The sequence below is a fragment of the Coenobita brevimanus genome, chromosome 109 (assembly GCF_032717465.1).
Source record: "Coenobita brevimanus isolate Jiangsu-jjx chromosome 109, ASM3271746v2, whole genome shotgun sequence".
In the NCBI taxonomy this organism is placed as follows: domain Eukaryota; kingdom Metazoa; phylum Arthropoda; class Malacostraca; order Decapoda; family Coenobitidae; genus Coenobita; species Coenobita brevimanus.
This window is the reverse complement of record NC_137062.1, coordinates 34239496-34251944: the sequence shown is the minus strand read 5'-3', so window position 1 is coordinate 34251944 and position 12449 is coordinate 34239496. Positions and strand designations below refer to the sequence as shown.

Sequence of the window (12449 nt, the reverse complement as noted above, 5' to 3'; positions counted from 1 at the left end):
GGGATGAGCTGGGATGGGATGGGATGGGTTGGGTTGGGTTGGGTTGGGTAGGGTTGGGTAGGGTAGGGTAGGGCAGGGTAGGGCAGGGGAGGTGAGGGGAGGGGAGGGGAGGGAAGGGAAGGGAAGGGAAGGGAAGGGTAAGGCAGGGTAGGGTAGGGTAGGACTGAGTAGGGGAGGGTTGGGTAGGGTTAGGCTGGGTTGGGTTAGGTCAGAATGTTATATTTTGGCACACTAGGCTTGATTAGGTTAAGCTAGGTCAGGTTAGGTGGGGTTAAATGAGATGAGGTTGGGTCAGATTGGTTTAGGCTGAGCTGGGCAAGGTCTGGTTGGGTAGGGCTAGGGTAGGCTAGATGAGGTTAGGTATTACTAGACTAGATAACGCAGTAAACAAAATACTAGACATTACTAACCTGCCTCATTCCTGTAAAATTCTGCCTGTTTATCTATATTAATTCTGAAAAGCCACAAACAAATCGCCTCCATGTCATTCTCTCTCCCACTATCAGGCAGCCCTCTCTCCCATTCACACTGTCCTCTCGCATACGCCTCTCTGCCCGATGTCTCCCTTTCATCCTCGGTCTCCCCCTCACCCTTGCCCTTCACATCACTCACTCTCTCCTAGTCAGTTTCTCACTCCCCATTCACTATACAAAATTACGTAAGAGCAGGTTCACACACCAGGCCTAATCCCGCCACCCATCACATAAAACCATCACGTCCACAAACTTCTTGGTAGGTGGCAGTGACCAACATCCACTCACTTGATGTAGTGATGCCTCCTTCTTCCTAAGGTGACTCTACACTGCATGACAAGCTTAATTGTTTCTTGTGACACAGAAAACAATTCATAACGCTGGGTGGTAACCATAAAACCAAGTATGGGGCGATGTGGAGCCTACTATGGTGCCCCTCTTAACTGGTTGGATGCAAATGCGGCGTCCATCATGAAGCCAAACTTCCACACTCTTCCAAGCACCTTCTTATTGCGAGGAGCTGTTCATCGCACAGGAGCATCCGTTCAATACATGAGATGACCTTGCAGAGCGACTACTTGCCTGCGGTTGATGCGTCTATTCGGCCAGACAGACCGGGGTTACTCTACTACTACTAACAACAATAGTAATAACGATAATAATAATAATAATAATAATAATAATAATAATACCACAAACATAACTCACCTTAAATTCCGGCACATCCCATGGCCAAGTCCTGTTGAAGTCACTCCCCACGAGGAAGGAGTTGACCCACGTGGCATTGTTTTGGGTAAGATCTTGGAGGCAGAGATCCTCATACACCCCACGCATCTTCATCACATGCACGAGGGAGGCCCAGCCGAATACATTTCCGGACCACAGCACCGTCTCGGCTACACCCACCAGGAAAATAAACCACCTCTGAGCTCTAGAGATTTCGTCCAGGCTCTGAGGTTGACTGCAAATCCATCCCATCTCGGCGAAATGTTGCCTTATTCAACTTCCTTTGGGTTTCGTGAGCCGACTGGAATTGGGTAACTTTTGTCTTTCTGTATCTGTCGCTTTCTCTGTTTTTAAACGCCTCAATTCCTCTTCCTTTACAGTCAGTTTAATTCCAGTTGACTTTGTTTTCGCCCGTCCTGATTTCTGCTCCTCACTTTCAAATTCACTTATTGTTCGTGGTTTCCATCGCCGTTTCGATTTTAGTCTTTTATTTCCTTGCTTTCAATGCTCTTTTCGTTCATATTTTCCAGTTTTATTTCAGTTAATTTTGTTTACGCCTATCCTGATTTCTGCTCCTTACTTTCGGCTTCACGACTGTTTGTAGTTTCCTTCGTCCACTTTCGATTTTAACCTTTCATTTCCTTGCTTTCACTCGTTCATATTTCCCTCAGTTCTTCGCTGTAATAAACACATTAATCATGGAGTATGCAAATGTACAGGCTGGTTCAGATTAATTAGTAAACTTGGCGGCAAAATTCCAGTGGCTTCCCTACCTCTGTGTGCGTGGACTTCGAAAAAAGAGTCAGTTACGTATTTGTGATCAAACAGAGGCGATCTGCTGTTCAAATGGTAACACCTGCAGTCCACCGGGTTCGCAATTCAGATGAACCTGGGACCATAAGAACAGCATAACAAGAACAAAATAAGATGAACACAAGAGGAAGAGGAAGAAGAAGGAGATGATGATGATGATGATGATGATGATGATGATGATGATGACGATGATGATGATGAAGAAGAAAAAGATGATGATGATGAAGATGGTGACAATTATGATGATGACGAAGAAGGAGGAGGAGGAGGAGAAATGATGATGATGATGATGAGGAAGAGGAGGAGGAGGAGGAGGAGATGGTGATGCTGATGATAAAAATGAAGAAGACAATTATGATGATGATGAACAAGAACGAGCAGAACAACAACAATGCATTTCCTCCAAGCAGTGGCAGCAGCAGATCTGAAACGTGAACCCAGTGGACTGCAGGCTGAAGTTGCCCTCCTCCTGCAGTCCACCATCTTCCTTTAGGGGGATAGGGAGGGAGTTGAGGGACGCGTGTATAACCAGGCAGCTCCACCACCCAGTTATATCAGTGCCACCACGTGAAGGCCTCCCTCTCCACCAAGCAAATGTACCAAAGAAAGCCTCTCTCTCTCTCTCTCTCTCTCTCTCTCTCTCTCTCTCACACACACACACACACACACACACACACACACACACAGCATCAATGACAATATGGCTTATTATACTTGAATTTCCCACATTTTCACGCCCACTTCGCTTCTCACTTTAAAAACAGTTGCTCTATAATCATCTTAACCTCTCTTTCTAGCTCTCTTCGTCTTTAACCTCTCTGTCTGTCTGTCTGTCTGTCTGTCTGTCTGTCTGTCTGTCTCTCTCTCTCTCTCTCTCTCTCTCTGCACGAACGATCATACGGCTCTTCATCTTGGCAATTTAAACATTAATAATTCCATATCAATTTCTCACTATAAATGCGTTTCTTCTATCATTATCAATTTCTCGTCTAACTCTCTCTCTCTCTCTCTCTCTCTCTCTCTCTCTCTCTCTCTCTCTCTCTCTCCTCTGATATAAACTAGTATTTTCCTATCAACTTCCTTCGTTTTAAAGAAGTACTGTTCTCTCCTTACTATAATTTCGCGTCTAGTTCTCTTTCCTCACGTTTCTCTCTCCTCTCTCCATGATGCTTCCCCACCGTCTGCCTCACACTGCTTAATCGGCTTCACACTTTTAAAAGCCTTCTTGTTCTGTCAGGCTTCTCTTTCTTTTCCTTCCTCTTCTTTATTTATCTCTTTTCTTACTCTTGCTTCCTGTTCCTCACTCTTATCTCTATTCTCTCTAACTCTATCACACACTGTCTCACGCGGCCGCCTAATCCCTCGAGAAGGAGCGCAGGACTGGACAAGGTGGGGTGGGGTTGTTTACATAATGCTCACGGCAGGTCTTGGCAAAGGGACAACTTTTTTTTCTTCAATAAACGCGTTTCTTTACCCGCTAAGTCTTGTTGTAAACGAATTTAGCTGTACTTTCCACTACAATATCCACTTTATTTTACCTATGTAGTGTTTAGAGGCTGTCAGAGTGACGTTAAGCGATAATATGATCAAGCTGGGAGAGGGGTCGGTTACACAAACAAAATGACGATTAATTCACTTACGTAACTTTTTTTTTTTCTTTCTCTCCGTAGGACGGACGAGGAAAGAGGAATACAAACTCTTCCAAAGCATGTTGTTCTTGGTGTAAAAAAACAAAATACTCGTAGATACAGTATGCATGAGACTGGGTTTGTTTTTGTATGAAGGATTGGTACGAACGGCAACTATGCGGAGATTTGGATGCAGAATAAAAGGTTCTCTCTCTCTCTCTCTCTCTCTCTCTCTCTCTCTCTCTCTCTCTCTCTCTCTCAACGTTGTAAATGGTTTCCTAGGTTACAGGAAACTACTTGGTTTGTCACTCAGTGTAGAAAAACCTGAAGTGGAAAGAAGTGACAGGAAAGAAAGACGGATGTAGGATGTAGGAGAGGAGGGTAGACACAGAAATGGAATAATAGACGTGAAGGAAGGAGTAGGCAGCACTACATCAAGTGAGTGGATGATAGTCGCCACCAAGAGTAAAGAGTATGGGGTACGTGAAGCTGGTCAGAATGAAGGATGAGGCAATATGGAGGAGAAAATCAGGAATGTGGGCGCTCACCAGATATTCAGTGAGTGGCGCCTGGTGATCAAGTGGATTGCGGTGCCTCAGACGGATGTGACCTGAGAGTCTGGGGATGAGGTACTGGTCACTTTCGAGTTTTGGGCCTACAAGGAAGCTGAACATATCTCGCTTCCCCTGAATATTTTCCCGCCAAATTTCAACTTACAACTGTTCAAGTCCAACTGTTACAGATTGTTATGGATGTTGAATATCTGTAATCTGGTGTGTGGATTATTTTATTATTTTATTATCTTATTATTATTATTTTTGTGACTAGAGGACATAAATAATCTGGTGTTTGGATTCTTTTTTTCGATTTAATTTGTTTTTTTTCTTTCTGTGTTTATCTTAAGGGAAAAAAAAGGAAGGAGATAATATCGTGAAAATAGCGATGACATTGTATTGTTTGTGGAGTAATTTTGTGACCTAATTTTTACCGTAAATAAGGAAAGAAAGGTTTGTGTGTGTGTGTGTGTGTGTGTGTGTGTGTGTGTGTGTGTGTGTGTGTGTGTGTGTGTGTGTGTGTGAGAGAGAGAGAGAGAGAGAGAGAGAGAGAGAGGGAGGGAGGGAGGGAGGGAGGGAGAGAAACTGCTTATAATTTTCCTTTACCGGGGCTAAATTGAAGCATAACATTCTTCAGTGTGGACTTGCTATCTGTCTATTGCCAGACGCCTTAATCCCGTAAGGGGTGGCCACAAACAAATCGCCTCCATATCGCCCTGTCCCCCAACATTACACTGTCCTGCTCCCACCTCACACCCCCCTCCCATATAGCTCACCACTCCATCCCTCCATCTCATCCTCGGCCTCACCCTCCCTCTCCCCCTCACCACCTCACTTACATACACTCTCCTCGTTGGTCTCTCGCTCTCCATCCTCTTCACATGACCAAACCACCTCTTGCTATTATGCCAAAATTATTACCACTCCCTATTTTTCTATTTTAAACGCAATTTATGCCGATATACCAAAATTACCAAAGTCGATATATGAGAGAGGGTGTGAAATGGCGGGGGACAGGGCGACATGGAGGCGATTTGTTTGTGGCCACCCCTTACGGAATTGAGGCGTCTGGCAATAGATAGATAGATATTTTCAACTTCTTCGTAGCCTCCAAATTGCAAGTGATCAATATGAGTGAATAAGGAACATGAATGCTATCCAATAAATGGACGCCTGGTTGGTCTAGTGTTAGTGGGATAAGGCGCTTGAACCATATGTGGCCTGTGATGATTTATATCCGAGGGTTGGTTAAGGTTTATCGCTGACAGTGCTACTCATGGACAGGTTACTGGTCACTCGCCTTAGTGTCTGGACAGGGATACATAAACACATATACATATCTCAGGTTTTGAATTGCAGGGAAGACAAGGAGGATGTCGATTCTCCCTCTCTCCTGCTCTATCTGTCTATCTATCTATCTATCTATTGCCAGACGCCATAATCCCATAAGGGGTGGCCGTTTGCCTTTGAGTTAGTTGTTTTACGGGGAGGGGCACTAACCCTCCACCAATGCACTTGTTGACACGTAGGCAACACGTATGGGTTGGTTATATGGTTACCACCCAGCGTTGTAAATGTTTTCCATGCTTACAGGAAACCATTAGGCTTGTCACTCAATGTAAAGTCACCTGTAAAGGAAAGAAGAGTAATAAAAAGTGACAGGAAAGATGGGAGAAATAGGAAGAGAGGAGGACAGGCACAGAAAATGAATAATAAAGGCTAAGGAAGAAGTAGGCAGCACTACATCAAGTGAGTGGATGATGGTGAGAAATAGGAAGAGAGGAGGGCAGACACAGAAAAAGAATGATAAAGGTGAAGGACGAAGTAGGCAGCACTACATCAAGTGAGTGGATGTTGGTGAGAAATCGGGAGAGAGGAGGGCAGACACAGAAAAAGAATGATAAAGGTGAAGGAAGAAGTAGGTAGCACTTTATCAAGTGAGTGGATGATGGTGAGAAATAGGAGGTGAGGAGGGCAGACACAGAAAAAAGCATGATAAGGTGAAGGAAGAAGTAGGCAGCACTACATCAAGTGTGTGGATGATGGTGAGAAACAGGAAGAGAGGAGGGCAGCCACAAAAAGAATGATAACGGTGAAGGAAGAAATAGGCAGCACTACATCAAGTGAGTGGATGATGGTCGCCACCACCTATCACCTCGTTTCTTGTTCTAACTTCATTAAAAAAAAAAAAATCTTAGTTACAAGATGAAAATTACTGTAAGTTATAATTATTTTCTGCAGGAGGATTTGAGAAAGGAGTAAAAAAAAAAAAAAAAAAAATCTACCCATGTTTCCTTCTTCCTGCAAAAATTTATTAAAAGTAACAACAGGAAAAAGATGGTAAATATGTTTAAGAATCCCACTACTGGGCTGAGTAGCTTATCCTCAGGTCATTACGCTCCTCTGGTGGCAATAACTGATTATAGAAAAATGGTACCATTCTGAACGTGGAAATGAACGGATACACTACAAAGGAGTGAGAGAAAGGGAGGTTGAAGCAATTAACATTATTTCGACTGTATTAATGTGTTGTGCTGCTCATTACATACTGTCTTTGTTAAGGATCTGTGTTGGGGAATCAGTCACTAGTTCATTTCAGTTTTACTGGAGTGGAGCCATGGGAGGCGGCTATGGTGGTGGTTGAAGACGATAAGTGAACTACAGAGCTAGTTAAAATAGTCCAAAACTGAACTGGCATGGAAAATCTAACCTTTCTCTCAACATTAAATCTCTTACCTTTAATTTTGTGCCACAGTAATACCAGTTTCGCATGAAAAACTCTCATGAAAAGCAAGCAAAATATCGTAGTTTTAAATATTTAGAAATTCCTCTAAGACGAAGAAAAATATTATAAAAGGACATGTACGGGAAGATACGGACGTCTGAACACGCAGTCTATTTTATGAATGGATAAGCAGCAAGAGTCTATGAAGTTATGAATGGATGATAAACAGGCTATAAAACAACGAGCGGCCTTGCATGATGAATTTATGAATGGATAAGGAGCATAAACATCGCGCTGTCCACCACGATGATTTTATGAATGAACAGGGAATTTAAACAACACGTGGAATAGTATGATGTTTTTATGAATGAATTAGGAATATAAACAACGCGCGGTCTAGTTATGACGATCTTGACTTTAGAACTTTTGTATATTAGGTCATTTAATCGTTGCAAAGGTAAATTTTAAAAGAGCTCAAACTTATTAAACCCTTAGTCTGGTGTATATCTTTAATTAAGTCCACCAGTGCATTTGTTTCGTAGACCAAAATAAGTCCCGTCTCCACGATTAGCCATTATTGCGTGTTTGGTTGGTAGGTCCCATTTCAGCTGATTAGCCTGATCGTACGATTGTAATTTATATTCCTCGGTGAGTGAAGTGTTGACGTTTGTGGCTAACGAGGCAGCGTGAGTAATGGTCAAGACACGATAATGATTTCATTTAGTAGTGTCACTTTTTAACTTCAGAAATATGTATTGAACTGACAGCTACAACCTATAACTTGGTGATGCACTTTAACAGCATATTTTATTTATAAGGTATATTCATCATATGTGCCTTGTTCATGGTAGACTAATTCAGCGTGACTTCAAACATTTTTCAGGTTGTTCATGGAGAATTAAGTCTAACTGGTACTCTTTTACAATTCCTCTGATGGGGAATTAACAGGCTACGGGCTCCTGTCTATCGTGATTTCGTGAATGAGGAATCGTTGCTGTCAGTTATTTTGCGGTAATTGTAGGCCCATGGCAGATTCAGTAAGCACTATTCATACATGCCAGTCTTTCCTGGTCTGTGCTGTTGAGTTTTCATGCAGATCCAGCCTATAGGTTAAGCCATCCATACTCATTTTGTCTCATTTCGTTTTTCGTTTTCATGTTTGCATGCGTCAGCCTTCGTCACCTAATGGCGACTCTCCATGCTGCTTGACCTCTGGCACTTCCCCATTTTGTCCCTTAACCCTGAGGTCACACTCATTGACCTTTTCCCAGGTCTTTTTCGGTCTACTTCTTGCTACTCTACCCCCAACATTAACACATCTCACTTTCTGCACCCAATTATCATCCCCCATCCAGTTAACCTAACCCAATCTAACCATACTTAACTAACCTACTTAATCATACCTGACCTAACCTGTATAACTCAGCCTTACCAAATCAAACAAGTTAACAGCTTAATTGCACCTAATCTATCTTAGCTTAATCTGTCCTAACAACCTGTTTAAACTTAATCACAAGGACTTTGGGATGGACTGGGTGTGGGGCTAGATTGACCTGTTACCACTTTCGATAGTCTGATCAAAGTTCCGTGGAGGGGACATTCACTTCTTTATTTCCAGGCTTTGCTTTCCATTTGATTATTTCCATGTGAATTAATTTCCTTTAAAAATTACTGTATGTAGCATTATGAGATCATGATTAGCACACTGCCTCTCTCTTGGTGGCTCATTGTCTCAAAATTCATAGATCAAAATTTTAGAGTTCCTCCATTATAATTTTCAGTACCAGACTGTAAAGGACCACTGCAAATTCTGTGTACCTTGGATTAATCTTTTCTGCAGTGGTGGTGGCGTAGTAGAAATTACCGTAATGCATCGAAAATAAGGACAGTACTAGGTGTGATAACCGAATATTCATTATCCCTATTAATCTGGGTTGTGTCCTTTTTTGGCGGTAGGTGGTGGTGACCATCATCCACTCACTTGATGTAGTGCTGCCTACTTCTTCCTTTGCCCTTATCATTCTTTTTCTGTGCCTCCCCTCCTCTCTTCCTATTTCTCGCATCTTTCCTTTCACTTCTTATTACTTTTCTTTCCTTTACAGGTGGCTTTACATTGAGTGACAAGCCAAATGGTTTCCTGTAAGCCAAGAAACCATTTACAACGCTGGGTGGTAACCATATAACCAAACCATACGTGCTCCCTACGTGTCAACAAGTGGGTTGGTGGAGGGTTAGTGCCCCTCCCCTTAAAACAAATAACTCAAAGTCAAATGGCCACCCCTTACGGGATTATGGCGTCTGGCAATAGATAGATAGATAGATAGTGTCCTTCTTAGTTTCTTCTTCCCTTGTACAAGACAATTTTCTTTAACTTAAGAAAAGCCTGTCATTCTGAAGGGATTTATTAAGACTACAGTATATAAAAAAATATATCTTAAGCTAAATAGGGTCATCAGGGGATAACAAAAATTTTGTAAAAAATATCCTCAGGCTATATGAGTAAAAAATATTAAACATACAAGAATAATGCCATGAATTATCACTTTATTTATTGTACTTATAGTAGTATTGTTTATAAGAAAAGTATGGTATGGAAATTGTGTTATGATTATCCCCTTGAATATTGTGATTTTTCTTCTTGCTGCCTCCAGACTGGCATTTTCAATTTACTAGGTGCGGAAAGTGAGAGGTGAGAACACTGGGGGGAGGGTTGCGAGAGGCAGACCAAAAAAGACCTGGGACAAGGTCACAGACTGTGACCTCGGGGATAAGGGACTGAACAGGGAGGCTGCCAGAGACTGAGTAACGTGGAGAGCTGCCATTGGGTAGCCAAGGCCAACCCATGCAAGCTTGCCATTATAAACGATACAATACAAAGATGTGGTTATTTATTTATTTATTTAATATCTGGGGGTGTTAGATTGTGCCATCATTAGCTCCTGCACTTTTAGAGGTCCTGCTTAAATTGAATACTGTATAATTGTTTGTAGAAAGCAAGTGTAACATAGGTAAAAATATTTATCATTGGATTGAAATGGTTTACATTACTTTTGCCAACAGAGATGAGGAGCATGAGTGTGGGTGGCATGAGGCTGGCGGCAGCGTTGGTAGTGACTGTGATGGCAGCAGTGGTGGCTTCACATGCCCAGACAGTTGTGTACAGCTTTACGCAGTTTCCATACAAGGAGTCCGTCACAAATGTTAGTTCATAATGGCTGCTTTATTTCCCCTGGCTTAATATTTTAGCGAGAACTCATACCATTTTCCATCAAGGAATCCATTTAAGGTCTTCCATGCCGTGATATTTGTATACACTATTCGAGGAGTCAGTCACAAATGGTAGACCACAATGAGTGCAATATTTCCATTTGTTTCCGTATGAGGAGTTCATCACAAATGTTATACGACAGTGGCTGATTTACATGGGTTTACTTTTTAATGAGATGGAGGGATGGAGTGGAGAGGTTTATGAGAGAGGGGGGTGTGAGCTGGGAGCAGGGCAGTGAAATGGCGGGGGACAGGGCAAAATGGAGGTGATTTGTTTGTGGCCACCCTTATGGGATTAAGGCCTATTGCAGTAGATAGACAGACAGACTTTTTAATGACTGACTGTTGTACTTACTTACTTACTTACTTCCATAAAACCTCAGGAGCAAGCATTGTCAGAGTAAGCTAGGAGGCCGCGTGAGGCTAGTGTGTTTTGGTTTCAGCGAGGCATTGTGGTATGGGCTGAGTGAATTGCTTTTGAGTTGTATTTCATTTTCCTTATTCCTCTTCTAATCACGTAGAAGAAATTGTGGTTAGTACGTGAGATTAATAGGTGTGTTATGGTGTATGTGGTATGATTACTATGAGAGCAGAATGGATTGTCATTGAGTTGTATTTTTTATCCCTTGTTTTGCATCTAATTATGTGTGGTCAAAGTACTGTATGGAATTACTATGTGTGTTGTGTTGTGAGGTAGCATTATAGTGAGAGCAGAGTGAATTATTTGTGTGCTGTATTTCATCATGTCTGACCTTGCAGAAAAGAGTGTGATATGAGTGTGAGGCTGCATAAGGGTTCAGACTGTTGTAAGGGGTGGCACTACAGTGAGGGCAGAGTAGATGGTTTGTGAGTTGTAATTTGCATCATAGTTTGTGAATTGTAATTTGTATCACTTATTCCACATCTGATCTTTCAGGAGAAGGTTTGGTCTGAGTATGAGGTTGCCTGTGCCCAAACCCCTCGGTGCTTGGAGCTAAGGGGGGTCCACCATACTCGCTGTGTCCGTCAGTGTGTCTCACCCTCATGCTACCTTGATATTTACACTCACGACGAGGTTAGTACATTCTCCAGCTACCTAGATATTTACACTAATGATACACCTATGATAGAGTTAGTGCGTGTGTGTATTTATTCCCACCTGTTTTATCCAGTTGTGAATCCTTCCCATGAATTCCATATTGTTGCTGTGGCCCCATGTTTGTTTGAATTTAAACCCAGTAGAGTGCAGGGTAAAGTTGCTCATCTCGTGCAATCCACTGTCCTCCTGTTGGTGGATAGAAAGGGCATTAAGGATGTTTGATGGAGTTGAGGGACATTTATATAACTAGGCTTTGTTTTAATTCATCTCTCTCCAACTCCATAGTATATTGTCCTCAGTATATTTGTTTTTCTGTAAAAGAAGGTAGAGGTTACAATACTGTATTTGTATCTGAAATCATTGACTGTTACCATTTTTACTATTTATAATTATGGAGATCTTTCATTTATAACAACCAGTCCATCATATTATCTCTGTTCCAGCTTGAGGAGGGTGAGATTGACGTGCGGCTGCCGTCATTCAAGGGTTGCTTCCTCCAGCGCATGTCCCGCAAACTGCACTCCCCCACACGCCCCTGAGGCCGCCCCCCCGCCCCCCAGAACCCCCCACTGGCGCACTTCTGGACCCGGCTACTGGTGCGTGACTTGGAGGAGGTGGCTCTGATCATATACCCTTGGCCCAGAATACCCATCACGAGGTTCTGACAGGTGGTGGGGTGGTGGGGTGATGGCACTGCCTCTGGGATTATGACCAATGTGTTGTTTAATATAGTCCTCTCCAAATCTGAATTACGCTCGAACATGACACTCACCCATCCACACTGGCCCATACACCCTCACTCTCAGTCACACTCCTGCCCATACACCCTCACTCTAACTCCATCACACCATCACTCACACTTTTCCACATCCATCCATACTCCCTCACTCAAACTCCATCACACTATCACTCACACTCTTCCACACCCACCCACACTCCCTCACTCTCACTTCACCACACCATGACTCTCACTCTTCCACTCTCATCCATACTTCCTCACTCTTAATTCCATCACACCATCACTCACACTTTTCCACACCCACCCATACTCCCTCACTCAATCTCCATCACCTGTAACCTCTCTTAAATCACCCCAAAGTAGAGTTATACAGAAGATACACATGATGGAGGTGGATTGAGAGAGTATTGTATAGGGAGGTGTGTAAGGCCATGGGTAGTGCTGAG

At 42.7% G+C, this 12449-nt stretch overlaps 2 protein-coding genes across 2 annotated transcripts in view; one reads left to right on the top strand and one right to left on the bottom strand.

Annotated features, from left to right (window-relative positions):
• LOC145417126 (equilibrative nucleobase transporter 1-like) overlaps positions 1-1451 on the bottom strand; it is a 15304-nt gene extending 13853 nt beyond the window's left edge. The window contains exon 1 of the mRNA XM_080285907.1: positions 1264-1451. Within this exon, the coding sequence (XP_080142033.1) occupies positions 1264-1451 (188 nt within the window). The remainder of the gene's footprint in view (positions 1-1263) is intronic.
• An 8530-nt stretch (positions 1452-9981) lies between these two features.
• LOC145417125 (uncharacterized) lies at positions 9982-11803 on the top strand. Its single transcript, XM_080285906.1, has 3 exons — positions 9982-10119; positions 11103-11240; positions 11708-11803. Exons 1-3 carry the CDS (start codon positions 9982-9984, stop codon positions 11801-11803), a joined length of 372 nt encoding a protein of 123 aa, XP_080142032.1.
• Positions 11804-12449: the final 646 nt, after the last annotated feature.

Excerpts from the sequence above, each read along its gene's own strand:
- LOC145417125 (XM_080285906.1), top strand. The coding sequence starts at position 9,982 with ATGAGGAGCATGAGTGTGGGTGGCATGAGGCTGGCGGCAGCGTTGGTA. Across the intron at positions 10,120-11,102 it reads ACAAGGAGTCCGTCACAAAT|GAGAAGGTTTGGTCTGAGTA; the intron begins GTTAGTTCATAA and ends CTGATCTTTCAG. Across the intron at positions 11,241-11,707 it reads ATATTTACACTCACGACGAG|CTTGAGGAGGGTGAGATTGA; the intron begins GTTAGTACATTC and ends TCTCTGTTCCAG.